Source organism: Macrotis lagotis, chromosome 1, assembly GCF_037893015.1.
Source record: "Macrotis lagotis isolate mMagLag1 chromosome 1, bilby.v1.9.chrom.fasta, whole genome shotgun sequence".
Taxonomy (NCBI): Eukaryota; Metazoa; Chordata; class Mammalia; order Peramelemorphia; family Peramelidae; genus Macrotis; species Macrotis lagotis.
Window position 1 is genome coordinate 432199807 of NC_133658.1, and position 26155 is coordinate 432225961.

The window sequence follows — 26155 nt, forward strand, 5'->3', positions numbered from 1 at the left end:
TTAGACTTAGAATGACACCATAAGCAAATGAGAAGAGTGTGGAATAGTCTGCTTTTCAGATCTATGGGTAAGAGAACAATTCACGACCAAACAAGATACAGAGCATGACCAAATGTAAAATAGATAATTTTGATTATATTAAAATGTAAGGCTTTTGTTCAAACAAAACTAACCAAGATTAGAAGGAAAACTGCGAAACAATTTTTACATCCAGTGTTTCTGATAAAGGCCTCATTTCTCAAATTCTCTATTTGAACTGAATGAAATTTTTATAAGAATTCAAGTCCACCCCCCAATTGATATTCAAAAGATATGAATGGGTGGTTTTTAGATGAAGAAACCAAAGTTATCCATAGACATTTGAAGAAGCAATGTAAATTACTTTTGATTAAAGAATGCAAATTGAAAACTCTGAGATATCACTTCATATCTTTCAGATTGGAAAATATGATAAAAAAAAGAAAAATTAATGTTGGAAAGGATGTGGGAAAATTGGGACATTATTGGCGGTGTTGTGACTCCAACTACTCTGGAGAGTAATTTAGAACTTGCCCAAAGGGCAGCCAAACTATGGATATTCTTTGATCCAGCAATACCAGTATTAAGTCTGTATCACAAAGAAATCATCAAAATGGGAAAAAGGATTTACATGTTCAAATTTAGTTATAGCAGTCCTATTGGTGATGGCAAAATAATGGAAATTGAAGGGATACCATCAATTAAGGAATGACTGAACAAGCTGTGGTATAAAAATATAATGGCATATTATTGGGCAAAAAGGAACACAGATTTCACCTAGTAAGATTTGTGCAAATTGATGCAAAGTGAAATGAGCAGAACCAGGAAGACCATATATAGTATCAGCAATACTTTGTGATGATGTGCTCATTTCAGCAGCACATAATACTAAAATTGGAACAATATAGAGAAGATTAGCAATATTATATGATGACCAACTATGAATAACTCTTCTCAGCAATATAAGTACAAAGAACTCATGAAGGAAAATGCTATCCACATCCAGAGAAAGAACTGATGAACTCTACTGCATTCAGTTACTTGATTCTTTTTCAGTGTTCCATTTCTATTTCCTACTATGACTAATATGGAAATATTTTTGCATGATAATGCATGTTTATAGCCCATATGAAGTTACCTTAGAAAAAATTTGTTACACAAGATATTGCAAAAATAAATGTTAAAAATGGTCTTGACATGAACTTGATAAAAAGTACTACTTTGGGAGTAATAAGTTTTTACAACTAATTGGATTTGTGAGTGAGTGACTTTTGAGACAAGAGTGTAGTATAGGACATAGAATGGCACCTACTTGTGATGCTGGATGGTGCTGGGGATGGTGTTGCTCTAGACAGTAAAAGCGAATTGTGAAAGTGGAGATATTACTGGGCAAAGATAATGAGGACATGTTGAATTAAGGATTTCTCTGGGTCATTCACTTCTAAACATAGACAATTGGAGATGTGATACTGAAAGTCAGAAAATAGTGCTTGATAAATCTGAGGATCATAGGATTGATATTTGAATCTATAAGAGCTCATATGATTATCAGGCAAAATAGTGAAGAGGGTCTAGGAGTGGAGTTTTGGGAGAATCTAGCCTTAGTAAATACCATCTGGATGAGAATCCAGCAAAGGATACTAAAAAGAAGTGATTGAATAGAAGAGCATTGTAATGAAAACCAAGAGAGAAGAATTTATAAAAGGAAAAAGACCTGCAGAGAGTCAAGAAGGATGAGGATTGAGAAAAGGCCATTAGCTTTGGCAGTCAATAATAGGAGCTCTCTTAACTTTCCTTGTTGGCAGTTGAAGCCTCAGAAAATCTCACCAGACATACCCTTAAGAAATCAAAGGGAAAGAATTTATAAGTAGGAAGCCTTATAAAAAAAAAAACCTTTTAAAACTTTTGATTGCTTTGATGCAGGCCCTATTCAGATTAGATTTCATAACTTTTAAGTGGTTTAGTGCTTTTATGATAGCAATGATAAATGGAAATCTTTATTCTGATATTATTGAAAAGACCTTGGCTTTAGATATTTAACATCATAAAGAATGATCTGTTTATTCCAAAACTTTTTAATGTTTTAAAGTAAATGGTTATTGTTTTTTGTCTAAAGTAGATTAAGCATCTATTGATAAATTATATGATTTTGTTGATAATATTGTCAAATATAATTCCTTATATTTGGCCACAGTTGTCATACTTATAGGAACCTAATATGGTCATACTGTACAATGTTTTTTGAAAAACTGTTTCAGTCTCTTTGTTAATATTATTTGGATGTGGATCTCCAACTCCAGCTCAAGTCATTAAGTGATGCAGATTCACATAGTCTCAAGGTACTGTACTTAATGTTGTTTGAAGGGCCCAGGGTACTGCTGAGACTTTCAATTAGGAAGCTGCATCAGAAAATCTGGTTGGAAGAAAATTGCTTCAGGAAGACAATGGTCCTATCACTCTGCATCCATTTTTTGTCTCTTCAGAAAACTTTCATTTGTTCTCTTTTTTGAAACTGTTTTCCTTTACACATTCAGAATTTCATTTTTGAGCATTTTCTACTCTTTCTATGGTAATGTATATAGATGTACAAAACATGATGTTCTATCTGCCTTTTCTCTGAATCGTTTGAAGAAGAAATTATTAGATTATCCTATTGATACTACTTTTTACATTTAGCAAAAATCATTCGCTAAATCAGATATGTCAAATACACAGGCTCAGAGGATGCATGTGGATTATAGCACTCCCCAGTGCAGCCTGAACCAGATTAAAATATAATTAGGAAATACTTAACAAAAAGAATAAAGATAAAATAAAACATAGATAATATGAATATACAATTTCCTCAGTCAATATGAAGTCTTCAAATAATTTAGTGACACCTTTTTTATATTTGAGTTTGATACTTCTACTTTAGATGAATGGTTTTCTATAAATTAATTGTCATACCCAGAGGAGAACTAGGTCATATGCACAGAATATATCCTTATAAAATTTATTGAAGAATATTTTTTGCAGGGTGGCTTAGCCCTACCTGATCTAAAATTAAATTATAAAGCATCAAAACTGTCTGGTATTGGTTAAGAAATAGAGTGGTGGATCATTGGAAAAGACTAGATGCAATAGCAGGAAACTATTATAGTAATCTGCTGTGTGATAAACCCAGAGTCCAGCTATTGGGATAAAAATTCTCTCATCTATAAAAACTGTTGGGAAAATTGGAAGTTAGTATGGAAGAAATTTAGATTAGACCAACACCTCACACCCTATACCAAGATAAGATCCAAATGGACATAGGATTTAGACATAAAAACCAATATTATAATCAAACTAGAAGATCAAGGAGTAGTTTACCTGTCAGATCTATGGAAAGGGAAGCAGTTTATGACCAAGGAAGAGATGGAGAACATCACTAAAAACAAACTAGCTGATTTTGATTACATTAAATTAAAAAGACTTTGCACAGACAAAACCACTGTAACGAAGATCAAAAGAAATGTAAACTGGGAAACAATCTTTACAACTAATGTTTCTGACTAGGGACTCATTTCTAAAATATACAGAGAACTGAGTCAAATTTAAAAAAAAAAGTCATTCCCCAATTGACAAGTGGTCAAAGGATATGCAAAGGCAATTTACAGATGAGGAGTTAAAAGCAATCCATAGTCATATGAAAAATTGCTCTAAATCATTACTTATTAGAGAAATACAAATTAAAGTTTCTCTGAGGTACCACCTCACACCTCTCAGACTGGCCAATATGACCAGAAAGGATAATGATCATTGTTGGAAGGGTTGTGGGAAATCTGGGACATTATTACATTGTTGGTGGAGGTGTGAACTCATCCAACCTTTCTGGAGAGAAATTTGGAACTATGCCCAAAGGGCAACAAAAATTTGCATACCATTTGATCCAGCAATACCACTACTGAGTCTATACCCTGAAGAGATGATGAAAAAGGGTAATAAAAACCTCACTGAAGGAAAAAAAGAATATTCTTTGTAACTCACAAAACTCTCAGCAGGGCTTAAATCAGGTTGGAGAAATGCTGTAGGGGCAGCTGGGTGGCTCAGTGGATAAGAGCACCAGTCCTGGAGAAGTACTGTGCTTACTCTGAGTCTTGATGTTGGTTTCCATCAGTCATATTGGTTATCTCAGTGTTATGTATTATCTTATCAGCTTTAGAGTGATATCACCTTTCCAGATTACTAGTGGGATTTGCGGTATCCATGAAGTAGTGGCAGCATTCTGGATAGGGTGTCGTCATTAAGTAGGGTTCACCAGATTTCCTCTTTTATTCCATTTCTGATGTAATAAAGTGTTTCTGTTATCTAATTCCCAGAGATATTATGGTTGTGATTAGCTCAATGGGATGGTGACTATAGGCTCATCTTTCTTCTGTTTACTTGGAATTTTGAAATCTGTTGTAGACAGGAACTAGCCAAAAAAAAACAAAAGTCCACTACTTCACTTTGGTTGAGATAAATATAAAATTTTGAAAGCAGGGAATGATTTCAAGCAGGTTATATGTAAAAAAGCAAAATAAGTAAGATTGCCTAAGGCAAGCTAGAGAACAATCAATTAATATTATCTTGAAGACTTCTTTTATCTCTTTTTCTCTAGACCTAAGTGATAAAGACTTTGGAGCAATTTTTGGAAAAATCATGGAACTTAACTTTAATAATTAACAGTGACCTTTATTTCTCTAGTATATCTTGCCTACAGATAATCATTGGTTGGTAAAGAGTTACATTCTGTTAATGACATCTTTACAGCTCTTACCTTTTGTGTTGGTTTATAATTTTGATTCTTTAGAGATCACAGTGATCAGTGATTGACAGCTGACATCATATTGCTAGAATGTTGATATTAAATAAAAGTTTTTGTTTTTGATATCTTGAACCTTAATTGGGGAAAACATATTTTCCCCAAACCAATCCAGCTCACTTAGTTATTCAGTTTTCCTCTATCTTATTTATCTGAAAAATCTTTCTAAGATACATGTACTGATAGACTAGAATAACAAGGTATTTGTTATTCTGGTAGAACCTTAGGGGTATGCAAAGAATAGCCTGAGGGCCAAATCCAGCCTGCTGCCAGTTTTTGGTACCAACTGTTAGAAAAACATAAGCCCAGGCCTTAGTTTGCTTACCTCTTCCCCAGATCAGTGTTTCCCAGCGGTTGGTCTGGGGATCCCTGGGGGGATACCTTTCAGGTATCCAGGAAATCAAAACTTTTCATACTAATTTCAAGATATGTTAATGTCTCATATGGTAAATATCAGTACATATAATCCACATTAAAAAACCCCTCAATTTTCAAAGAAAGTAAAACTGCTCTAACCTAAACAATAACATTCTTGTTTTTTTTCCACTTTGATTTGTATTAGCACAGTCTACAAAATGTATCTTCTGGATCACTTCCTCATTCATTAAGTTCTCTGTTTTATATGAATTTTATACATCTTCATTGACAGAAGTAAAAACTTTTAGCCACTATATTCCACATTTTATCACTTTTTAATATCAGTATCACAAAGCTATGTTAGTTCTGTTGTTTTGTCTCCCTTTTAAGTTATCTTCTATTACCAAGACATCTTCTTAAAAAAATACTGGTTGTTATATTTTTCCTGCTGAGTCAAATGATCATTAAACAACAGGGCATTGAGGTTTTATATTTGTATTTTTAAGTCATTTGCATTACTTTTAAGTATGTAGGTTGCAATGGAATATTGTTTGCAAAAATCTATATGTTTTTATATTTTCATAATTTTCATTTATATACCTCATTATATGCGAAGATAGATGATTCTTAAAGATTTATACAAGAGAGAATAAAGTAGGTTTATAAGTTGCCATGAATTGCAATTCTTAATTGCTTTTTTTGGTTGTAATATTATCCATTTTAAGCCTTTTTCCTTTGTTTTTATGTGAGAATTGTTAATGATAATACTTGATTAATGCATTTATCTTTTTTGTGTTATCATTTTATATACCATGCTTGGATCTAAGCAAATAACCTTCAGCATCTAACTGGAATCTTATTAGTGTGTAGCTGGATTATACTTATACTGTAAATATACTTATACTATATACTATAAATCTATAAATGTACTTATACTATAAATCATGATAATTGATGCTGTTGTCCTTCATTCTAGAAGGAGACCATGACTTCAGGGAGATGAGATCATGACAAGCTCATATGAATTGAATTTGAGTCATATGAATTGAATTTGAGGCTGTGCTAAGTCACCAGCCTCAGTTTCTCCTCCAGAGCCATCTGGGTCCAGCGACCACATTTGAATAGGGCAATTGTAGATGGCCTTAGATGAAAGACAATCAGGGTTAAGTATCTAAGGCTAGATTTGATCTCAGTTCCTCCTGACTTCAAGACCAATGCATTATTCACTGCTCCACCTAACTGCCCAAATAATGCTAATTATAGATGGTCAATATAACCTCTTTTATCTTTTATCTTTCTCTCTTTCCCATCTAATGATTTGGTAAGTTGTAATGTCTTTTCTTTATTTTCTATATTTTCCTTTTTTTTCCCAATGCAGTGAATTCTTTTTTTTAGTCAGTTAATTTTTAATTTATTTTTTTCTCAACTGTCATTTAGAATTTTGAGTTTCAAATTTTCTCTTTGAGAAGGCAAGAAGTTTTATAGATTTTACATGTGCAACCATACAAAACATATTCTTATTAGACTGTATTTTTGGAGGTTACATGAACTCTTATTCTCCTCATTTGTTTTCTGCTGGCTTCCTTTTATTCTACTTCCTCTTAATATTATGAATTCCCAGTATTGTTCTTTTCCCATCATAGGCCAGGAAATGAGACCTCATCATTTGTTTGAAAGGCATTTATTTAAATTCATTGTTGTATCACAGTAGATGCATAGCATATTTTACTACATTGACTTCTGTTTTTTAATCTCAAAGTCTTCAGTCATAGTTGAACAGCAGTGAACAACTCAGCCTTGTGACTATAGTGAATTCTTGATTTATTTCTAAGATTGCAGATGTTTATTTGTACTTGGCTGTTGCCCCTCAGTGGGTTACATTTGACTTCCTTCTGTTCTCAATGATATTCCCTTCCCAAAGATCTTAGGATCTTTTCCAGAACTTCTTTTGTCTGACACTTGATAGAGATGATGAGGACCATGAATAAGAGTACTGGAGTAGTCCTTGTCATTAGGGTAAGCATAGAACTGAAAGTACAGGTGCAGGATGTAGGTACTTAAGGAACCTGGTCTTCCTTGGGGACATTTGTAAAAGGAAGTTAAAATATCAATTTGAATTCTGGAGTATGTGTATCCTTTAAGTTAAAAAGTTAAATTTAACATAGAGTTAGCTAGAGTCACAAGATGTGTTTAGGTCACATGTCTCAAGATGTGAAGCCAGGAAAAATTGTTATGTATAATTCATAGTAAAATTGTAGAGTTAAAAAAAGCTTCAATCTTATTTGCTTGATTGCTCTATTTCTTAAAATGTTGGTTTTGTTTGAAGAAAGGGACAAGCATATATGGCTTACTTACATCTATATCTCACTATACCTGACAATTACTGCAACTTACGGAAATGTTTGATATTGGTGTTTTCATTTTGTCCTTTATTTTGACAAAAAGAAAGTGTATTACTAAAATAGTTGTATGAATTGCTTTATGTAATTTAAGTTGCTTTATATATATTAGGTTCAAATTTATTTTGATATGAATACATAACTGATTTTATAATATAATCCAGTGGGACAATATTTGATACAAATAAGTTTTATTTTATAAGGAATATTATAGAAATATAGTTATTAAATAACCAGACATTAACTCCTAGCAAGTAATTTTGCACTTAAGGAATATAAAGTATTATGGAAATTCTTTATACTTAAATTTCTTTATTTTATAACATCAAATCAAAAAATAATTTTCTTAAACCAATGTTTTTATCTTGATTTTCGTCAAAAATGTAAGTAGTTCGTGTCAAATGATGCTTTAATCTTTTCTTTAATTGAAGGTCGGGCTGGCCGTGTTTCTAAAGGGTACTGTTATAGACTCATTCACAAAGACTTCTGGATAAATTGTATCCCAGATCATGTAGTTCCTGAGATGCTGGTAAGAATTTCATCTTTCTCTCTTGAAATTATTTTTTCACTGACAATTTTCATTAACGATCAGAAAATAATAAAAGTTTTGTCATAGTAAAATGAATGAACAAATTTTCATTTGGAAATTAGGAAAAATTAATCATACAACTTCCTGAGATAAGATATTTTTCTAGTAGAGTAACTATAAATTGAAAAATATGTTGTCTTTTTTTGTGCCTTGGCACAAAATCCTGGAATCTCAATCAACTACTCTAAAATGTTGAAAACTATTTGGAAGAAAATATTGATTGGTTTTATTCACTTTTACTGCTTGTTCTTATGCCTAAAAGCATTGCTTTTCTTTTGATACCTTACGTACTTAAACATATGCAACAACAGGACTGATCTGCCTCCCTTCTCATCTTGTGTCTGAGAACTTTGGTAACTGTAACAGACATTTATTAGTCCATTTAATAGTGAATTGATTGCTGTTCTCAAACACTTTTTTAGAATTCGCTCAATTGGATATTTGAGAGAGAGAGTTTAATAGCAATACTGTTAACAGTGTATTGGTTTAGGTTCTCTGAATGCAGTATCCACTAGAGAATTATCTGGATCATATTCTCTGTTTTCAAGTTTAAATTGTAAACTCATCTTCATTACAGAATTATGGTCAAGGAAACACTTCACAAATTCTAAAGCACCATTGAAAAGTGAAAAGGCTTTGATATTAGAAGGGTCTGGTATTATATGATTCTAGTCTTTCCTCTGAAACAAGTCACAGCCTGTCTATTCAGTGTAGTTCTATTAGAAGGGTCTGATATTATATGATTCTAGTCTTTCCTCTGAAACAAGTCACAGCCCATGTCTATTCAGTGTAGTTCTTCAAGAGTTCCTATGACTGAAAAAGCTATTGTCCTATAAATTCCCTTCAAATCTATTCATAAGGGAAGAATTCATGATCAAATAAGAAGAGAAAAGATTACAGAAGATAAAGTAAATAATTTTGATTTACATAAAATTTTAAAACTTTTGTACAAAAACACAATGTGGTTAAAATGAGAAAGAAAACAATTTAATGGGAAAAAACTTTTTTAGTAAATTTTCTTATATACAAGATTTATAAGGAACTGATTGAAATTTATTAGAATGAAAACCATTCCCAGTAGATAAATCCTGGTCAAAGGAAATAAAGCAACCATTTTCTTTGCCCTGTTAACAAGGATTTATTTTCTTTCTCTTCCACTACCTTGCTGTGCAAAAAGATAAAAATAAAAACCCTCTTAACAAATATGCAGTCAAGAAAGGAAATTCCCTCATGTCCCGAAATATATTTTTGCTCATACCTTTTTTTCAGCAGGAATTATGGTTTGCCATTGTATTGATAAATTTTCTGAAAATTTTTAAAGCTATTTTTTTGTTATTCTAATTGTATAACTGATTCTTGTAATTCTGTTTACTTCTCTCCAAATTAGTTTATACATGTCTTTCCTATTTCTCTGAAACCTAATTTCATTATTTCTTATGGCATGATAATGTTCCTTTATGTTTTTATATTCCATTTATTCTAGCCATTCTTTAATAGGTAGACAGTCCCTTAGTTTCTAGTTTTTGCTATTTCAAAAAAAAGACCTATTATAAATATTTTATGGGTAAATGGGTAAATTTCCTTATTTCTTTGGAATATAAGCCTAGTAGAGATATCTCTTGAGTCAGAGGGTTTAGTGACTTTGGAGCATAATTTTAATTTTGCTTTCCAGTATAGTTAGATCACTTAGATCACTTCACAACTTTTATCTGCAGTGCATTAATGTATAAGCGGGCAGTTTTCAAAGGAAAAAGTCCAAGCTATCATTAGCTATGTGAAAAAATTCTCCAGTTCACTAATAATTAGAGGGGAAAAAAAATCTAAACTTTGCCTTCATACATTATATTGGCAGAGATGGCAAAAAAAGAACATAATGATTATTGGAAGAACTTCAGGAAAAAAAGGTCACAAATGCATACTATGAAAGTACTTCAAAATTGTGCTCAAAAGTCACTGAACTGGGAGAACGTTTGATTTGGCAGTATTTTTACTAGTCCTGTATCTGAGAGTAAGAAAATAGGAAAAAGACATATGAACAAAAGTTCTTATGGAAGTTTTTTCTGTCATGGCAAAAATAAAAACTAAGGTACTACCTGCATCAATTGAGGAATGACTACATTGATTATGGCATATGAATGTAATGGGATATTTTTGCCATTGGAAATAACAAAATAAATAGTTTTACAGAAAACTTAGGAGATTTTTATTGATTGCTGAGTGATATTAGCAGAACCAGGATAATAGTTTGTTTATACTGCATTACAAAGATAAGCAACTCTGGATGATAAAGTTAAGAGAACTTAAGAATTCTGATCAGTTTGTGTAGCAACCTGTGACCAGTCTAGTGAAATCTCTCCTCCGATAGTTGATCTTCTGTATAAACTACTTGCTATAGAATGTGTCAGAAGAGCTGATGATATCTACCAGCATCATCTTCTAAGACACAGGGTCAGTACTACACTAGGAAGAAATATCAAAAGATTAAATATCACGTTTTCACAGCATACTTGTCAGATGTTGCCTGGTGTCATGGAATAAGCAAGGGAAGCCTAGGCATCTAAGTCCTAGTTCCACTGCTTACTCAGCATGTAAGAACTGTCACCATGAGAAAACCACAGCTTTTAATGAACCTTTTTTTTAAAAGTCCAGAACAAACAAAAGAATGTGTATGGGGAAAAGAGTGTGTGTGTGAGAGAGAATGACTTATCTTATAGTATTATAGTATTGTTAAGAGGAAAGTGTTGTAAATACTAAAGCTGAAGAAATGTGATCTACTATTAATGTTTGATTTAATTTTTTCTTGTTGTTAATTTCTAGCGCTGTCCATTAGGAAGCACAGTCTTAAAAGTAAAGTTGCTTGATATGGGTGAGCCAAGAGCTTTGCTGGCAACTGCTCTTTCTCCACCTAGTCTTGGTGATATTGAAAGGACCATCCTTCTGTTAAAAGAGGTAGGATTTTTGTTTGTGAGACTCTAAATGTTCTTGTTGGGTTATACCCAAGGGATTTCACTGCTGCCATTTTTTTTTTGTCATTTTTTTACCCGTTTGCAAAGTGTGAGGTGGAACTTCAGGGATGTTTTGATTTGTGTTTCTCTTAATGCTCATCATTTGAAGCATTTTTTTAGGTAGTTGTAAATACTTTGTACTTCTTTGAGAATTATTTTTTCATATTTTTTTACTTTTATCAGTCTCATTTTTATTTATATATGTATATGTGTTGATAAATGCATATATTTGCACACATTCATTCATTGATTTACTTATTGTTTCTATATTTTTGTTGTTTCTACATCTTGGATTCCAAGAGAAATTATCAGAGATTTAATACAAAGGTTTTTTCCATTTGACCTTTTACCTCCTTGGATACATTCATTTTTTTGTACAATAACTTTTCAGTTTCAAGTTCCCTATTTTGCTGTAAATACAGTATTTTTTGTTTGTTATGAAATGCTTTTAGATTTTCATTTTTTCAGTCTTTAATTTTTTCTTTTTACTTTCATATTTATTTTCCTTCCTATTACATGTAAAAACAATTTTTAGCCTTTGTTTTTTGAAAATTTTTGATTCTCAAATTCTCTCCCTTCTTCCTTTGCTTCCTCATTGAGAAGGCCAACAGTTTGATATGTTATACTAATATGCAGCCATGCAAAACATATCCATGTTAGTCATGTTGCGAAAGAAAACAAACACAAAAACATCCCCCATGAAAAATAAAGAAAAAGCATGCTTCATTCTGCTTTCAGACTTTACCAGCTTCTTCTCTGGATGTGAATAGCATTTTTCCTCATAAAGTCCTTTAGAATTTTATTACTGAGAGTAGTTAAGTCTTTTTTTTTGGTTAGTTTTTTTTTTTTTTTTAGGTTTTAGCAAGGCAATGGGGTTAAGTGGCTTGCCCAAGGCCACACAACTAGGTAATTATTAAGTGTCTGAGGCCGGATTTGAACTCAAGTACTCCTGATTCCAGGGCCGGCGCTCTATCTACTGTGCCACCTAGCCACCCTGAGAGTAGTTAAGTCTTGAAAAAAATTTTAATATTTTTTATTATCTCTTGTTCATTTTGGTCCATTCTAATATTTAGGGTATTTGTTACTTGTTGGTGAGGTTTTATATCTCTTGTGTCAAGGTTATTTATTATCTTCCTAGCTCTTTCTTGCATGGTTATCATTTATTTTCCATTTCTTTTGTCCAGTGTTCTCAATTCATTTATTAAAAAACATTTTAAACTCTTGTTAATTTAGTTCTTCTCTTCTGGAAATTCTAGTTGAATTTGTACCCTATGCTATGTTTTGAAATCATTTTCTCCTTTTAGGTTTGTATCTTGAGCATTCCTGTCATTATACTAGCTCTTATTGTGGAATTTTTTTCTTCTCATTCTTTTAGCCTACTTCCTGACTTTGGACTTGATGTTAGGTCAAGTCCCGGCAACTTCTCGAGGAAAGTCTGGTCTCTTCCATTTGCTGTGTTCTTTTGATTTGTATTGTTCGGCCTTTCAGGCTGAGCTTAGACCAGGGACTTTTAAGTTTGTAGTTTTTCCAAAGTGGTCTGATTCAGAGTGAAGACCAATTGCTGTTGACCCTGCCTGTTCTCTGGATTCTGCAAGTTCTTGACCTGGGTTTGGGTCTGATCAACAATAAGACTGCTGCTGGGACAAGGTTGCAGCTGTGGGAATCCCTTCTTTCACACTTACGCTATAGCATAGAGAAACTTAAGGAATTCATTTCAAAATTGACCAAATAAAATACTAAATTGTTTAAGGCACTCTGCTAAGCTTTGAAAGGACTTGTACCTAACCTCAGAAAACATTTTCCATAGAATTGGAATAATAAAATTGGACCTCAGAATACATTTTTCTATAGAAACAAATATATAATATTTAATATCTACATTGTAGCATATTTCACATCCATTTTGGGTTAAATTGTCTGCCGGGAGTGGAGGGTCTCTTGTAACCTTAACCAATGATGTTTTTATAGGAGAATATTTTAAGACTCAACTAACCTAAAAATGAACGAATCTTTAAAAAAATATATATCAGATATTTACTTTGTATTATCACATGTCTTTGTTTCTCTTTGTGTGTCTCACAAATGTATTTAAAATTAATTGACTAATATATTTTCTTAGGTTTTAGAATTGTTTCCACTGTACTTTATAAAGTAAAGTATTCCTACCTATATTGTTAATAATATCAGTTCATCACTTTATAAAGGTAGGAGCACTTGCTGTTAGTGGTCAGAGAGAAGAAGAAAATCCCCATGATGGTGAACTGACTTTCTTAGGACGGGTTTTGGCTCAGCTTCCTGTGGATCAGCAACTTGGTAAATTAATAGTCCTTGGACATGTCTTTGGATGTCTAGAAGAATGCCTTATAATAGGTGAGTATAAGAACAAAAAAAGATGTTTATGAGTAGTTTGAGTAACATCACTCTAAAGAAATTCATCTTTTTGCTTCTCTTTTGTTAGCTGCAGCTCTCTCATTGAAGAATTTTTTTGCAATGCCTTTCAGACAATATCTTGACGGATATAGGTATTTAATATTCATATCTTTTGGTGTCCATTTGCCTGAAGGATTTTTGGATGACCTTTTTTTTTGTTTGATTCACAGGAATAAAATGAATTTTTCTGGGAATAGTAAAAGTGATTGTATTGCGCTTGTGGAAGCTTTTAAAGTAAGTTCTCTGTTTTTAGGAAAAATATTAATTTAATAAAGACATTTACTATGACTTTATCTCTAAAAATTCTGATCTGAAAACTTTTAGTAACCTGATGAAGCTTCAGATTTTTCAACTGAAGCTCATTCTGTGAGTATTTAACAGAAATTTTGCTATGATGCCTCCTAATAGTTGACTTGTTTTTCAGAGTTTTCAGATTGGATCCTAGCAACAACACTGTGTTGCTATCTAGGACATAGTATAAATGTGGAAAGGTTTGTCAATAGTTTATAGAGAATAGTTTTTTGGTGGCCACAGAAATTCATTGAATTCATAAACTGCTAAAATAATAAAATCTTTGTAAAGATATTGATGACCAAATTGTCATTTTAACTTGATAAACATAAACTTCATGTTCTTGTTTAGCAATTTCTCTGAATTAACTTAGTTCTCTTCAGTCAAAATATGAATACAATTAGTATACAAAACAGTTAACCAATGAAATACTCGGAATTTGTGGAAAATTTTTTAGACCTGGCAAGCTTGCAGACAAAGAGGAGAATTTCGACATCCGAAGGTGAGTTATTTTTTCTTTTTACTTTATTGCACATTGAAAGCTGCAGGAGAGGAGATTCCATAATGTTTTCATCTTCTTTTTGTCTGTTAGATATGTGACATGATGGCACAAAAATTCTAAGATATGAGCAATAGGCTAGGTAATAGGGTCTAGCACTTGAATTCAAAGTTTTGTAAAATATTTAACTCAAAACAGTTTTGTGATGATAATACATCAAATATTTGCATTTTAATTAGTGAATGAACTTTCACCAGCACAGATTATTTCCAATTTATAATTTAGTCTCTTTGAGGGTTAGGTGAGACTCAAAGAGGCACCCCCATGTTCACTCAGCTATTGTCAGTGGTAGTTTTTGACCTGTAATCTCCCTAAATTCAAATTCAATACTTTCCCCTATGACAGACTGCCTAAATAGCTAGTAGAATATTTATTATCCACACTTTCATTTGAAGAAACATAGTGACATAGTAAAAATTAAGAGTCAAAACTTAAACCTAGGTCCTCAGGCACTTAAGGTCACTATCCTATAAAAACGCGAATTTAGCCAGCATCATCTAAGATTATCAGAAAACCCACAATATATCCAGCAGAACACCTGCCTCTAAATTGGGGGGAGGGGTCTATGACTCTTTGTCTTCACTTATTTTTTATTCCAAGTTTTAGACAAAGTGTTTAAACTGTTCTCCATCACTGGGACACAGCATGACATGGTGGATAGATTGAATGAGAGTCAGGAAGACATGGATTCAAGTCCTGCTTTCTGGGCCAGTTATTCAACTTTCAGGGCCCAGGCAGTCCTCTGACTATTAGTTGTGGGTATTCACCTGTATGGAGATGGAGATCTTTTACTAATTATTATGTCATTGAAATCATAGGTATATCCAAAATTTTTTCATTGTAGTTTTTTTGTTTTTGTGTACATTGAAAAAAAGATCCAGTTGTACATTTGAAGGTATATTTTATCTGTGCTTTCACTGAGAATTGGGATTTTAGGACAAGCACCGCATTTTTAACTTGAAGGATTGATGATACTGTTCAGTGTGACTGGAATAAATATAAATTAGTTGGATTAATTAAAAAAAAAGTGGAAATTATATTTGTTAATATCATAACAATCTCTGTCTTGGAAATGGTCAATACTAATCCAAAATTATAGCATCATTTTTTAGTTCTTGCTGATTTCTGCATTTGTGATTTTAAAGGATGAACTGGACTGGGGACGGTTAAATTATATTCAGATCAAGAGAATTAGAGAGGTAAGTTGTCATCACTCATGCTAAATAAATTAAATAAATAAATCTCCTTGGATAATTTTTAAATTAGTCAGTCTTCAACTATAAGGAATAATATTTGCCTTCAAAAGAGCTTATGATCTAGTTGTAGGTATTAAATATATGGCTTAATAAAGTTTAAAGATAAGACAAAAATATTGACCATCATAGTCATGAAACACTAAAACTGGCAGAGACTTTAGAGCTTATTTTAGTTCAATCCTTGCATGTTACAGATAAAGATTAGGAAATTAACATTCCAAAAAAAATGAAGTTACTGGGCCCACGTTGACTTAGAGCTTAACTGAGGCATCCTGACTTCCCTGTCCTTAACCATGAGCACCATTTTATATTGGCCCCAAGAGGAGTGATTGAAGAGCTGCTGGAAGCATCATGTCTGTGGGTGGTGCTCCGTGTCCTAGTTCCCTCCTCAGGCATTGTGAGCCTGTGGAGTGCTTGGGGCAGGTGTGGGCAAGACTGCTTTAATCTTTACTTCTTTTCTAATTACTGCATGGATTTCCAGTTCATTTTCTTTATTTTTTAGTCTTGACTCTAATATATTAATAAGTTTAAATATACATTGTCCTCTGTTCTTGGATCTCGTATGCCCTCGTCCTGTTTGTGCTCATACCTTGAAAAAGTCCAGCCCTTTGTTAACCCACCATCATACTGCTTGGTTCATATACTCCACAATGATGCTGGATTGACATACTGATGATGTCCACCTCAATTTTATGCCTTTTACTCTCAACTGGGTCATAGCTGCATGACCATTAATCTCTTATTGATGAACTCTGTCACACTCTTCACAGCAGCTGTTTGAAACTTTCTCACATCTCCTCAAGCTTCCCATACTCCTTGCTCTCCCTCTCAGGAGAAAATAGAGCCCCCCCCCCCCCCCAGCATCCCATATACTCACCTCCTTTCTTATAGCCTAGGATGAAAAACTGGTCTACCTTTACTTGTCCCTTTAAACTTTCTTTCCCCTACAATTGTTTACTCCCTTCAGTCCTCTCCCACTCCCTCTCCTTTCTTTACTATTTCCTGGCTCACTTTTTGTTGCTTAAAAAAAGGTTCAGGAATCCTTCCATTCTTAATCTTGTTCTTGACTTACCATCCTATCAAACTGTTGTACTATGTCTCTTCTTTACAATGATTCTCCTATTTATCCTCCTTTTTTCTTCTGTCTCTTCTATTTAGTGTATGACCTCATTATGTAAATGAAATTATTCTCTCCAAAATTGCTGGTGATTTCTTTTAAAGAAAGAGTAAAAACAGTACTTTATTTTATACTGAGTCCATCAGCTCTCTTACTAGAGGTGAATATCATGTTTTCAGTGATTTCTTAATAAACTTGTCCTTTCTCAATTTTTATACTTCTTAACTTCTCTGCTGTATTTATTGCTGATCTCTCACATTCTGGATAATTGTAGTCTAGGACCAGCTGCATCTAATGGGGTTATCCAACTTGTGCTCACTCATTTCCTGAAGACAGCTAGCCCTAAAGCTGGAATTCGCAACCTAAATAGATGTATTTAATGCAAAGAGTAGGATGTGGTCATATCAGAAATGCTTGTTGAGAAATGGGTGAGTAGTTCAGTGGATATCAGGATAGAATGTGAAGGACAATATAGTCTGCCTCATCCATTCTATGTCGGTTTCCCTTTGAGTCCTTTTCTAAGCCCTCCTCTGTCCCTAGCACCTCTTTCAGTGAGAGCATGAGTTCCATGATCATCTCCTCACAGATGACTCCTCGATCTCTTTATATGGCCCTAATCTCTTTCCTGAATTCTAGTCACATATCAATCACCATCTGCCTATTAGACATTTCTGACTAGTTAGCTCTGCCCACCTATGCCTCCATCTGACTTTCCAGTATTTTTCCTACAGAGTTCTTAATCATTATCAGTAATTCCCAGCTTTGATTTGTCACTCTCTTCCTTAAAAGACTTTGATTCCCCCTCCTCCTGGACTTTAGGATAAAGCACAGCCTCCTCTGTTCGACATTTCAAGGCCTTCAGAGTCTGGTGGCATCTGACCTAGCCACACTAGTCACTGCTCCACATACTCTTTATTCCAGCCAGACTGTCCCACTGTATGCTACTGCCTTGGCACATCAGAAATTTCATTTTAATAGAAGGAATTAATATATGTATGAATATCATGGAATAAATATTTATGCATATAAAGAGATACAAATAAGTTTATATGTATATGAATATATGTTTCACACAGATATACATACACATATGTATGCATGCCTTTTTCTTTTAATAAGTTTTTCAGTGAAATAGTCTAAGCCAATTCTTTGAAAGAAGTGAAAAAATAAGTTTTTTATTATTTTGCTTTAAAACAGAATTTTCTATCTATAGTTTTATCATTTCTTAGAAATTTAATAAAATTTTTCTTAAAACACCACAAATGGAAAAATTTTAACTTTGCTCCCCAAAAATCTAAGAAGAAAGAGCTACCCCTAAATAAAATGTTTGTAACTTTTTTTGTGGTTTTTTGGTAGCCTCTTTTGGCAGTCTGGTAAAAATTCTGGACTGTCTCCAGAATAATGTTTTTAAATGCATAAAATTAAATATAGATTACAAAGGAAACTGATCATATTGAAATACACTTGTAAAAATATTTAAAGAACTCACAGATCACAGGTTAACAATCTGTGCCCTTAAAGCAAAGAAGCAACAGGTGATGTAGCTGATGTTTGGCCAGTTGTAATCCATTTCATTTGAAGTAGACTTTCTTACTGTCATCTTGCTTTGTAATTTTTAAACTTATATAAATGTGTTATATTGACTTGAAAGCTGTTATGGGAATATCAGTTAACATTCTTACTCTCATCCAGTTCTGTATTTTTACACTTTAATAATGCCTTGAATTGGAAAGTATTCTAGGAATATTAATTAACAGAGAAGTATATACCCACTGGATGGTAGCAAGGGAAGGCTATGCACATTAAACACGTATATGATATTTTACGAATAATCTCTATAATTTTTCATCATTTAAGAACTGCTTTTGTGGGCAACTTCGGTGGTACAGTGGATAGGCACCAGCTGTGGAATCAAGAGAACCTGAGTTCAAATGTGCCTCAGATGCATAATATAATTACTTAACTGTAGACCTTGGGCAAGTCACTTAACCCCATTAGCTTGTAAAACACCAACACAAACAAAAGAATTACTTTCTAAGCATGTTCTGTATTTATTTTAGTGATTTTTTTTAGAGACCTGTCTGAAGGATTTGCAGAACCAAACTTTTATGAGAAATTCAGCCTTTTTTTGCAAGTGCATATCTTTTAAAATTATTTCTTACTTTTCCTCAATTAAATGTTAAAACAATTTTGATCATTCTTTTTAAATTTTGAATTTCAAATTCCCTATTTCCCTTCCCCTATTTCCAATCAAGAGGGCAAGCAGTTTCATATAGGTTCTACATTTGTAGTCATGAAGAATATATTAGTCATGTAAAAGGAAACCTAGACCAAAAAAGCACAAAGAAAAATAAAAAAAGTAAAATAAATATGCTACAATCCGGATTCAGACTCCCATCAGTTCTTCCTTTGGGGATAGGTAGTTTTTTTCATCATTAGACCTTTAGAGTTATCTTGGATCATTGTATTGCTATCATTTTAAAATGTTCTGTGATTGTATACAATGCTCTCCTGGTTCTATTCATTTCCCTTGGCATCGGTTCATGTCAAATTTTTTTTTCAGATTTTTCTGAGAACATACTTCTCGTCATTTTTGATAACACTACAACTTCTTTAGTCATCCTCCAATTGATAGACATCCTTTTAATTTCCAAATCTTTGCCCCCAGAAAAGAAGTGCTATAGATATTTTTGTATATATAGGTTCTTTTCTTTTTTGTTTTATTTTTAAAATCTCTTTTGGGATAAAGGTCTAGTAGTGGTATTGCTGGTTCCAAGAGCATATACAGTTTTATGTCCTTTGGACGAATTTCCAAATTCTCTATGTTATAGTTGAATCAGTTCACAACCCTACTAACATTGTAGTTACTGTATCAGTTTTCCCACATCCTGTCCATGTTTGTCATTTTCCTTTTGGGTCCTGTTACCCAATTTAATGATTTGTGGGGTACTTCCTCTGAATTGTTTTAATTCTTATTTCTCTAAAAATTTAGAGTGATTTTTTTCCCCCCATAATACTGTAGCTAGCTTTTGATTACTTCATCTGAAAAACTGACTATTCAGATCCTTTGACCATTTGCCAATTGGGGAATGGCTCTTATTTTTTATAAATTTGACTCATTTCTGTCATTGAGTATTTCTCAGAGCTTTACCACAATAACTTACTTAAGAAATTTCTTCATAATTATGATATTTAACTGTAATTTCCCTCCATTCTATTTCCTTCCTTTTTATTTTATTCTCTTTCTCCTTTCATCCTCTTTCACTTTCTCAGAAATGGTTTGCTTCTCACTACCACCACCCCAATTTGCCTTCCTTTCTGTCAGCCTCACCCCTTCTGGCTTCCTGTACAATAAGATAGATTTCTATATCCAAATGAGTATTTTTTTATTGTTTTCTCTTTGAGTCAGTTCTGCTGAGAGTATGGTTTCCTGTTACCTCCTCCATCTTCCTTTTTGTTGTTAAAGCTCTTTCTTTCAGGATAATTTATCCCATTCTACCTCTCCCTTTACTTTTCTCCTAGTGCATTCCTCCATCTCACCCCTTAATTTTTTTTTTAGATATAATTCTCAAATTTTTTAGATATCAACTGAAACCTGTATGTGACTTCAAACTGTCCTAATACTGAGAAAGTTTTTAGGAGTGACCAGTATCAACTTCTCATGTTAGAATGTAAACAGTTTAAACTTATTAAATGTCTTATGATGTCTTTTTACTGTTTACCTTTTTTTTGCTTCCTTAGAATCTTGTAATTGAAAGTCATATTTTCTATTCAGCTCTGATCTTTTCATTAGGAAAGTCCTCTTTTTCATTAAATCTACATTTTTTCCTTTTGAAAGATTATATTCAGTTTTGCTGAATGGATGACTCTTTTTTTGTTGTTGTTTTTTAGGTTTTTGCAAGGCAAATGGGGTTAAGTGGCTTGCCCAAGGCCACACAGCTAGGTCATTATTAAGTGTCTGAGACTGGATTTGAACCCAGGTATTCCTGACTCCAAGGCCGGTGCTTTATTCACTATGCCACCTAGCTGCCCCTTGAATGGATGATTCTTGATTGTTGATCTTAATTCCTTTGCCTCCTAATTCTAAGCTCTCTGCTTCTTTCAGGTGGAATCCTGATTGTGTTTCCATGATAGTTGAATTGTTTTCTGACTGCTTACAGTACTACCTTCTTGAACTTTGGAATTTGACTATATTATTTTTGAGAGTTTACATTTTTGGATCTCTTTCAGAAAGTGATCAGTGGATTCTTTCAGTTTCTGTTTTACCTTCTGGTTCTAGAATATCAGGAGAGTCTTTCTTGATAATAGTAATGCTTTCTATCTCTTATTTGTATCACTCTCAATTCTCTTCCCAGATTGTCTTTTACTTAACTTATTTGATTTTTAAAACCCTTTCTAAGCTCTTCCATGACCTGAAACCCATTCATCTTCTTGGAAACTTTGGGTGTAGGAGCTTTGACTTTGTTGTCTTCTTCTGAATGTGTGTTTTTGATCTTCCTTGTCACCAAAATTTTCCATAGTCAGAATTTTTTTTTTGTTTGTTCATTTTTCAGTCTATTTCTTGGTAAAATGTCATTTACTCAAGTTGTTTTCCAGGGTAGAAGGCGCATTGTCCTAAGCTTCAGGGGTTTTATCAACTGTTTTCAGAGCTGACTATGTACTTTTTTCAACCCTGCTCCACTATGACTTCTTCACCTTGGTACTTCCTCCTAAGACTGTGACTTATATCCAAGTATGAACAAAGCATTAGAATCCTGCCCCCAGTGCTAGCAAAAAGACTGCTGTGATCTTCTTTTGACCAGTTTGACCCCCTCACATTTTTGGTGAGCTGGGAACTCTGGAAGAAGTCACTGACCCTGCTGTTTAGGTTGTTTCCAAGACCTGTTCCTGGTTTTCTGGAGCCCAGTCTGCACCACATACTAATTTGGCCTATGTTCAACTGCTCTCCATTCTCACCCTGTAGGTACAGACCTTTCCTGTTGACCTTCTAGGCTGGAATATTGTTTTGCCCTGTCATTTTCTGGGTTTTGCCATTCCAGAATTTGTTTTAGGACATTATTTAAAAGTGTTCATTTGGAATTTGAGTTGCTGTCTTTTCTCTACTGTCTTGACTCATTCAAAGAAAATTATTCCTAACTCTAACCTTGTTCCTTTAGGTGGCTGAGTTATATGAAGAACTGAAAAATCGAATCACACAGTTCAACATGTGTGTTGATACTCAGAGACCTGTGATGGACCATGAATATGTCTATAAACAGCGGTTCATACTGCAGGTATGCTGGAACAATTCTGGGCATTCCATTTTTGTCCTCTTCTCCCTGAGGTTGTGAGGCTCAAATGAGATAATAGATATAAAACATTTTGCAAACCTTAAAGCAGTATATAATTGTTTCTTCTTGTTGCAGTTGGCTATTGTTACCAGAGCTCCATTTTTAGGTGGAGCAGTAAGTCTTTCCACACACACACACACACACACACACACACACACTTTATTAAGTATAAACAATCAACAAATGGTGATTTGTAGTGATTTCTCTCATTTTCTCCCCGATTGTGGTATTTATGTTAGAGGAACTCTTAAGCCCTTTACCTGCACCTTAGATATAATCATGAAAGAGATTGAATATGGAAAATTTTTGGAAGAGATCTGGGAGCCAGTAATAAGTTAACAATTGAGTCAGCAAGCATTAATTTATTCAGCATTTACTGAGTGCCAGTCATTATGCTAATTGTTGGGAAAACAAAGAAAGGCAAAAACAGTTCTGCTCTCAAGGAACTTAATGTATAATGGGAAGATAAATTTTTATGGCTTAGGTATCCCATAATTGTAGTTGAAGGTCATTTTTTTGGACAGTTTAGCTGCCTATTTGTTTCAACTCTTTCTGTCAAATTCTTGTTTGTTTTTTAGGTAAAATCTTCCTGTCAAACTGTCAAACTCTTAAACTCTTATTTGTTTATTAGGTAAAGTATTTTTTGTAATTAAACAAGAGCTTAGTAATAAATACTCTTTTTTTTTTTTGGCTATCTAATAAACACTGAAATTCTAGAGTGGGGATTGTCAGGGTATTTGAGAGGGAGATTGACCATATGGGATCTTTATAAATGTTTCATTACTAGAGTGTATGTTCTAGAAGAATAATGAAATTTCTTTCTTTTCATGATATGTGAGGAGTATCCTTTGGCATCTTGTGAAAGGTTGCTTTTAAATCTGGGAATTTGGCCAATCCTAACAAAAGACCTTTAACATAAGAAATATGAAACTTTGTTTCATTTGTGAAAGTTCTAAACTTTAATAGACTATCTATAAAATTCAAGGAATAGATTAGGAAATACTAGCTACTTGTATTTCTTCTGTTTAAAAAAAGGAAATCTGTTTTTTTTTAGGTTGTATTGGCTGGTGCTTTCTATCCAAATTACTTTACTTTTGGACAACCTGATGAGGAAATGGCAATACGGGAGCTTGCTGGAAAAGATCCTAAAACAACTGTAGTGGTATGTAAATATCAAAAAATAGTCTTCAATATTTATGTTCAGTATTGTTACTAATGAAGAGTATTGATATGTTTTTTCCAAATGCATGGGTATGATTCTTGGCTTTATGATAAATTGGTGACTTATTTCAAAGATAGACTGCTTTAGAGCTCAATTACCCTTTTCACATTTGCTGGATTTTAACTCAACATCATTTTTCCTTTTGTAAATATTCTAGACCTTAGAGGAAAGCATTAAGAAATTATGTTGGACAATTTTGATGCCATAATGCAGATGTGCTATTTATTCTCTCTAGGGCACTTTCATACCCTGCATGGGCACTTGAGGTTTAGGGTCCCAAGAAGGTAACTCATTACTGACTGAATTCAAGGGGTAAAAAACCCAAGGGACTAGGTTACTAGTGATATGATTCACAACTCCTCTCCTCCCCTCCATGTATTTCCCATTAAAAATAAGCCACTTGTTTCAGTTTTTAGAAAAAGGTTTTTACTAGGAACATTTAGTATAAAACTACTAAAGGGAAGGGAAGGCAATGAATGGAGATCTGGACTTAACTTATGTGACCCTAGGATCACTTTGTTTGCCTTAGTTTCATTCTAACCCTAATAGTAGTACCTGCCTTGTTTAGTTGTTGTGAGTCTAAAATTAGTTAATATTTGTTAAGTAGAACATAGTTGACTCTCCCTTTTCCTAGTTTGTTGCTCATTTTGCCACATTATCACATAGCTACATGGGAAGAGTTGACTTAAAAGACCTCTTCCCATTAACAGTTCATTTGTTTTAGCCTGTTGAATAATAATCACTTTTGCAGGATAAGTCATTCTTGGTTGTCAGCACATATCTTTTGCCTTTTGGAGTGTCATATTCTAAGATCTCTTGTTTATAATAGAAGCTTTAAGTCCTTGTGGTATTCCTGGCTTTGGCTCCTTTATTCTTGGATGTCTTTTTTGTAAGCTTGTGCTAGATCTCTGAGTTACTGCTTTGGTAGCAATTTTTAATCTCTGTTCTTCTCCCTGCTCTTCTCCCTCAATTTGGGAATCTCGGTTTTGACTGGCAGTTTTTAACTGCCTCCAAGAAGACTCCCACAACCCTCAACAGTTCTGACTACCCCTGTTCCTGGACAGAGAGAATACTCTGGTAGTTTGACTGTTTTGGGTATTCAGACTATACTATGCCTCCTTGTTTCCCACAACAAAACTCTCAAAGAATCCCCTTTCTCTCCTCCTTCCCTGGACCTCTCTGTCAGCACATTTTCCCAAGTTCCATTCCCTTGATCCAGAATAAATGCCTCACTTCATTTACTGATCTTCTAATTGGTCTGAGTTTTTGGACAGATTGACACTTGTTATATTTTTTGATATAAGAGCTGGATTTGACTATGACATTTGAGGATCCTTTACTGTTGGAATTCTTTTTCAGGGGTGATTGGTGGATTCTGTCTTTGCATTATCTTGTTATAATAGATCTGGGCAGTTTCATTTATAATTTCTTTATAGGGTAGTGTTTGCATTATATATAATAAGACTCAGGGAGTCTTATTTGTCTCTGTTATGTTTTCTAGATTTTTTTTGGTTATATATTAAATTTTCTATATTCAGTCTTATGGTTTCGTTCTCATTTTTATTGCTATCTTATTGTGTCAGTTTTCTATATGATTGATTCTAATTTTCTGAGCATTTATTTTTTGGGTAAATTTTATCACTTTTTCTTACAAGTTATTCTCCCAGTTATTGCTTTCCAAACTTTTATTTCAGTTGTATAATTTTTGGTTCATTTCTTCTAGGTATTTGCTTCATCTTTGAGGGGAAATCCTTTTTTTACCTTTGTATAATTGTTTGTATGCCACTCTTAGGAAGTTATTCCTTTTCCAGGGATTTCAATTATCTACAGTAATTTTAAATATTGGTTGGTGTTGTTATCTCTCTAGCTTTAGTTTTTGAATTGAGACTTTGAACTAGGGCCTGGCTCTACTTGTGTTTTTGGATGGGATGCTTTTTCCTGCCAAGATTTCTGTATTTATCTCTACTACTTAGGATGATGCCTCTTGGATCCTAAGTAAGGATTGAGGGATGGGTCTTCAGGGTCCCTTTATTGCATTTCAGGACAGAGTACTGTTGACCTCAGACTTCTTGAACCCTGAATACTATCATTTCCTCTCTTAGGTCTAACAAGATTTCTACCCCGGGGCTTTCTGACCTTTCTTGGGAAGCATTTGGCTCCAGCTAGCTCTGGCACAGATGCTCACAGACTTATCATACCCCTGGTCCCTTTCTGGTTACACTGGGAGGCTGCTAGCTCTAGCTTTGCTAGCTGATCCCTTTCCTTTGGCCTGTTGGCTTCTGGTTGATGGTGGTGCTGGTGGGGCTGCTGCTGGTAGTTGTTTCAAGACCCTTCACCATCTTGGGTGCTCTTGTACACCCTTGTTTTTTGCTCTGCTGCTGTTGTAATTCTGAAAAGGCAAAAGAAATTTACTGTAGTTTTTAATTGGGTTTCTTGGGAATTTTAGGTTTTTGTAAAAAGAAGATGGTAGTCTACTTCTGGTTAGGCAGCCATCTTAATGGGAAATTCACACCCAGTTTGTATTTTTCATTGATTTAGTTGAAGTTTTGACCTTTGATTTACATTAATTAGCATGAGGGTAGAACTCACCCTTACATACATTTAAAAAAAAAATTTTTTTTTTTTAGGTTTTTAAAAGGCAAATGGGGTTAAGTGGCTAGCCCAAGGCCAAGTATTAAGTGTCTGAGGCCGGATTTGAACTCAGGTACTCTTGACTCCAGGGCTGGTGCTATATTCACTCTGCCACCTAGCCAC

The 26155-nt window shown here is 33.7% G+C and overlaps 1 protein-coding gene across 2 annotated transcripts in view; it reads left to right on the top strand.

The window, feature by feature from the left end:
• The window catches only part of TDRD9 (tudor domain containing 9), a 191194-nt gene that overhangs the window by 114111 nt on the left and 50928 nt on the right, over nt 1-26155 (top strand). For both annotated transcript variants that reach the window (XM_074213215.1, XM_074213216.1), the window contains 9 exons: nt 8034-8131; nt 11009-11140; nt 13401-13566; nt 13655-13718; nt 13797-13860; nt 14375-14419; nt 15622-15675; nt 22006-22122; nt 23234-23341. In XM_074213215.1, the coding sequence (XP_074069316.1) occupies nt 8034-8131; nt 11009-11140; nt 13401-13566; nt 13655-13718; nt 13797-13860; nt 14375-14419; nt 15622-15675; nt 22006-22122; nt 23234-23341 (848 nt within the window). The remainder of the gene's footprint in view (nt 1-8033; nt 8132-11008; nt 11141-13400; nt 13567-13654; nt 13719-13796; nt 13861-14374; nt 14420-15621; nt 15676-22005; nt 22123-23233; nt 23342-26155) is intronic.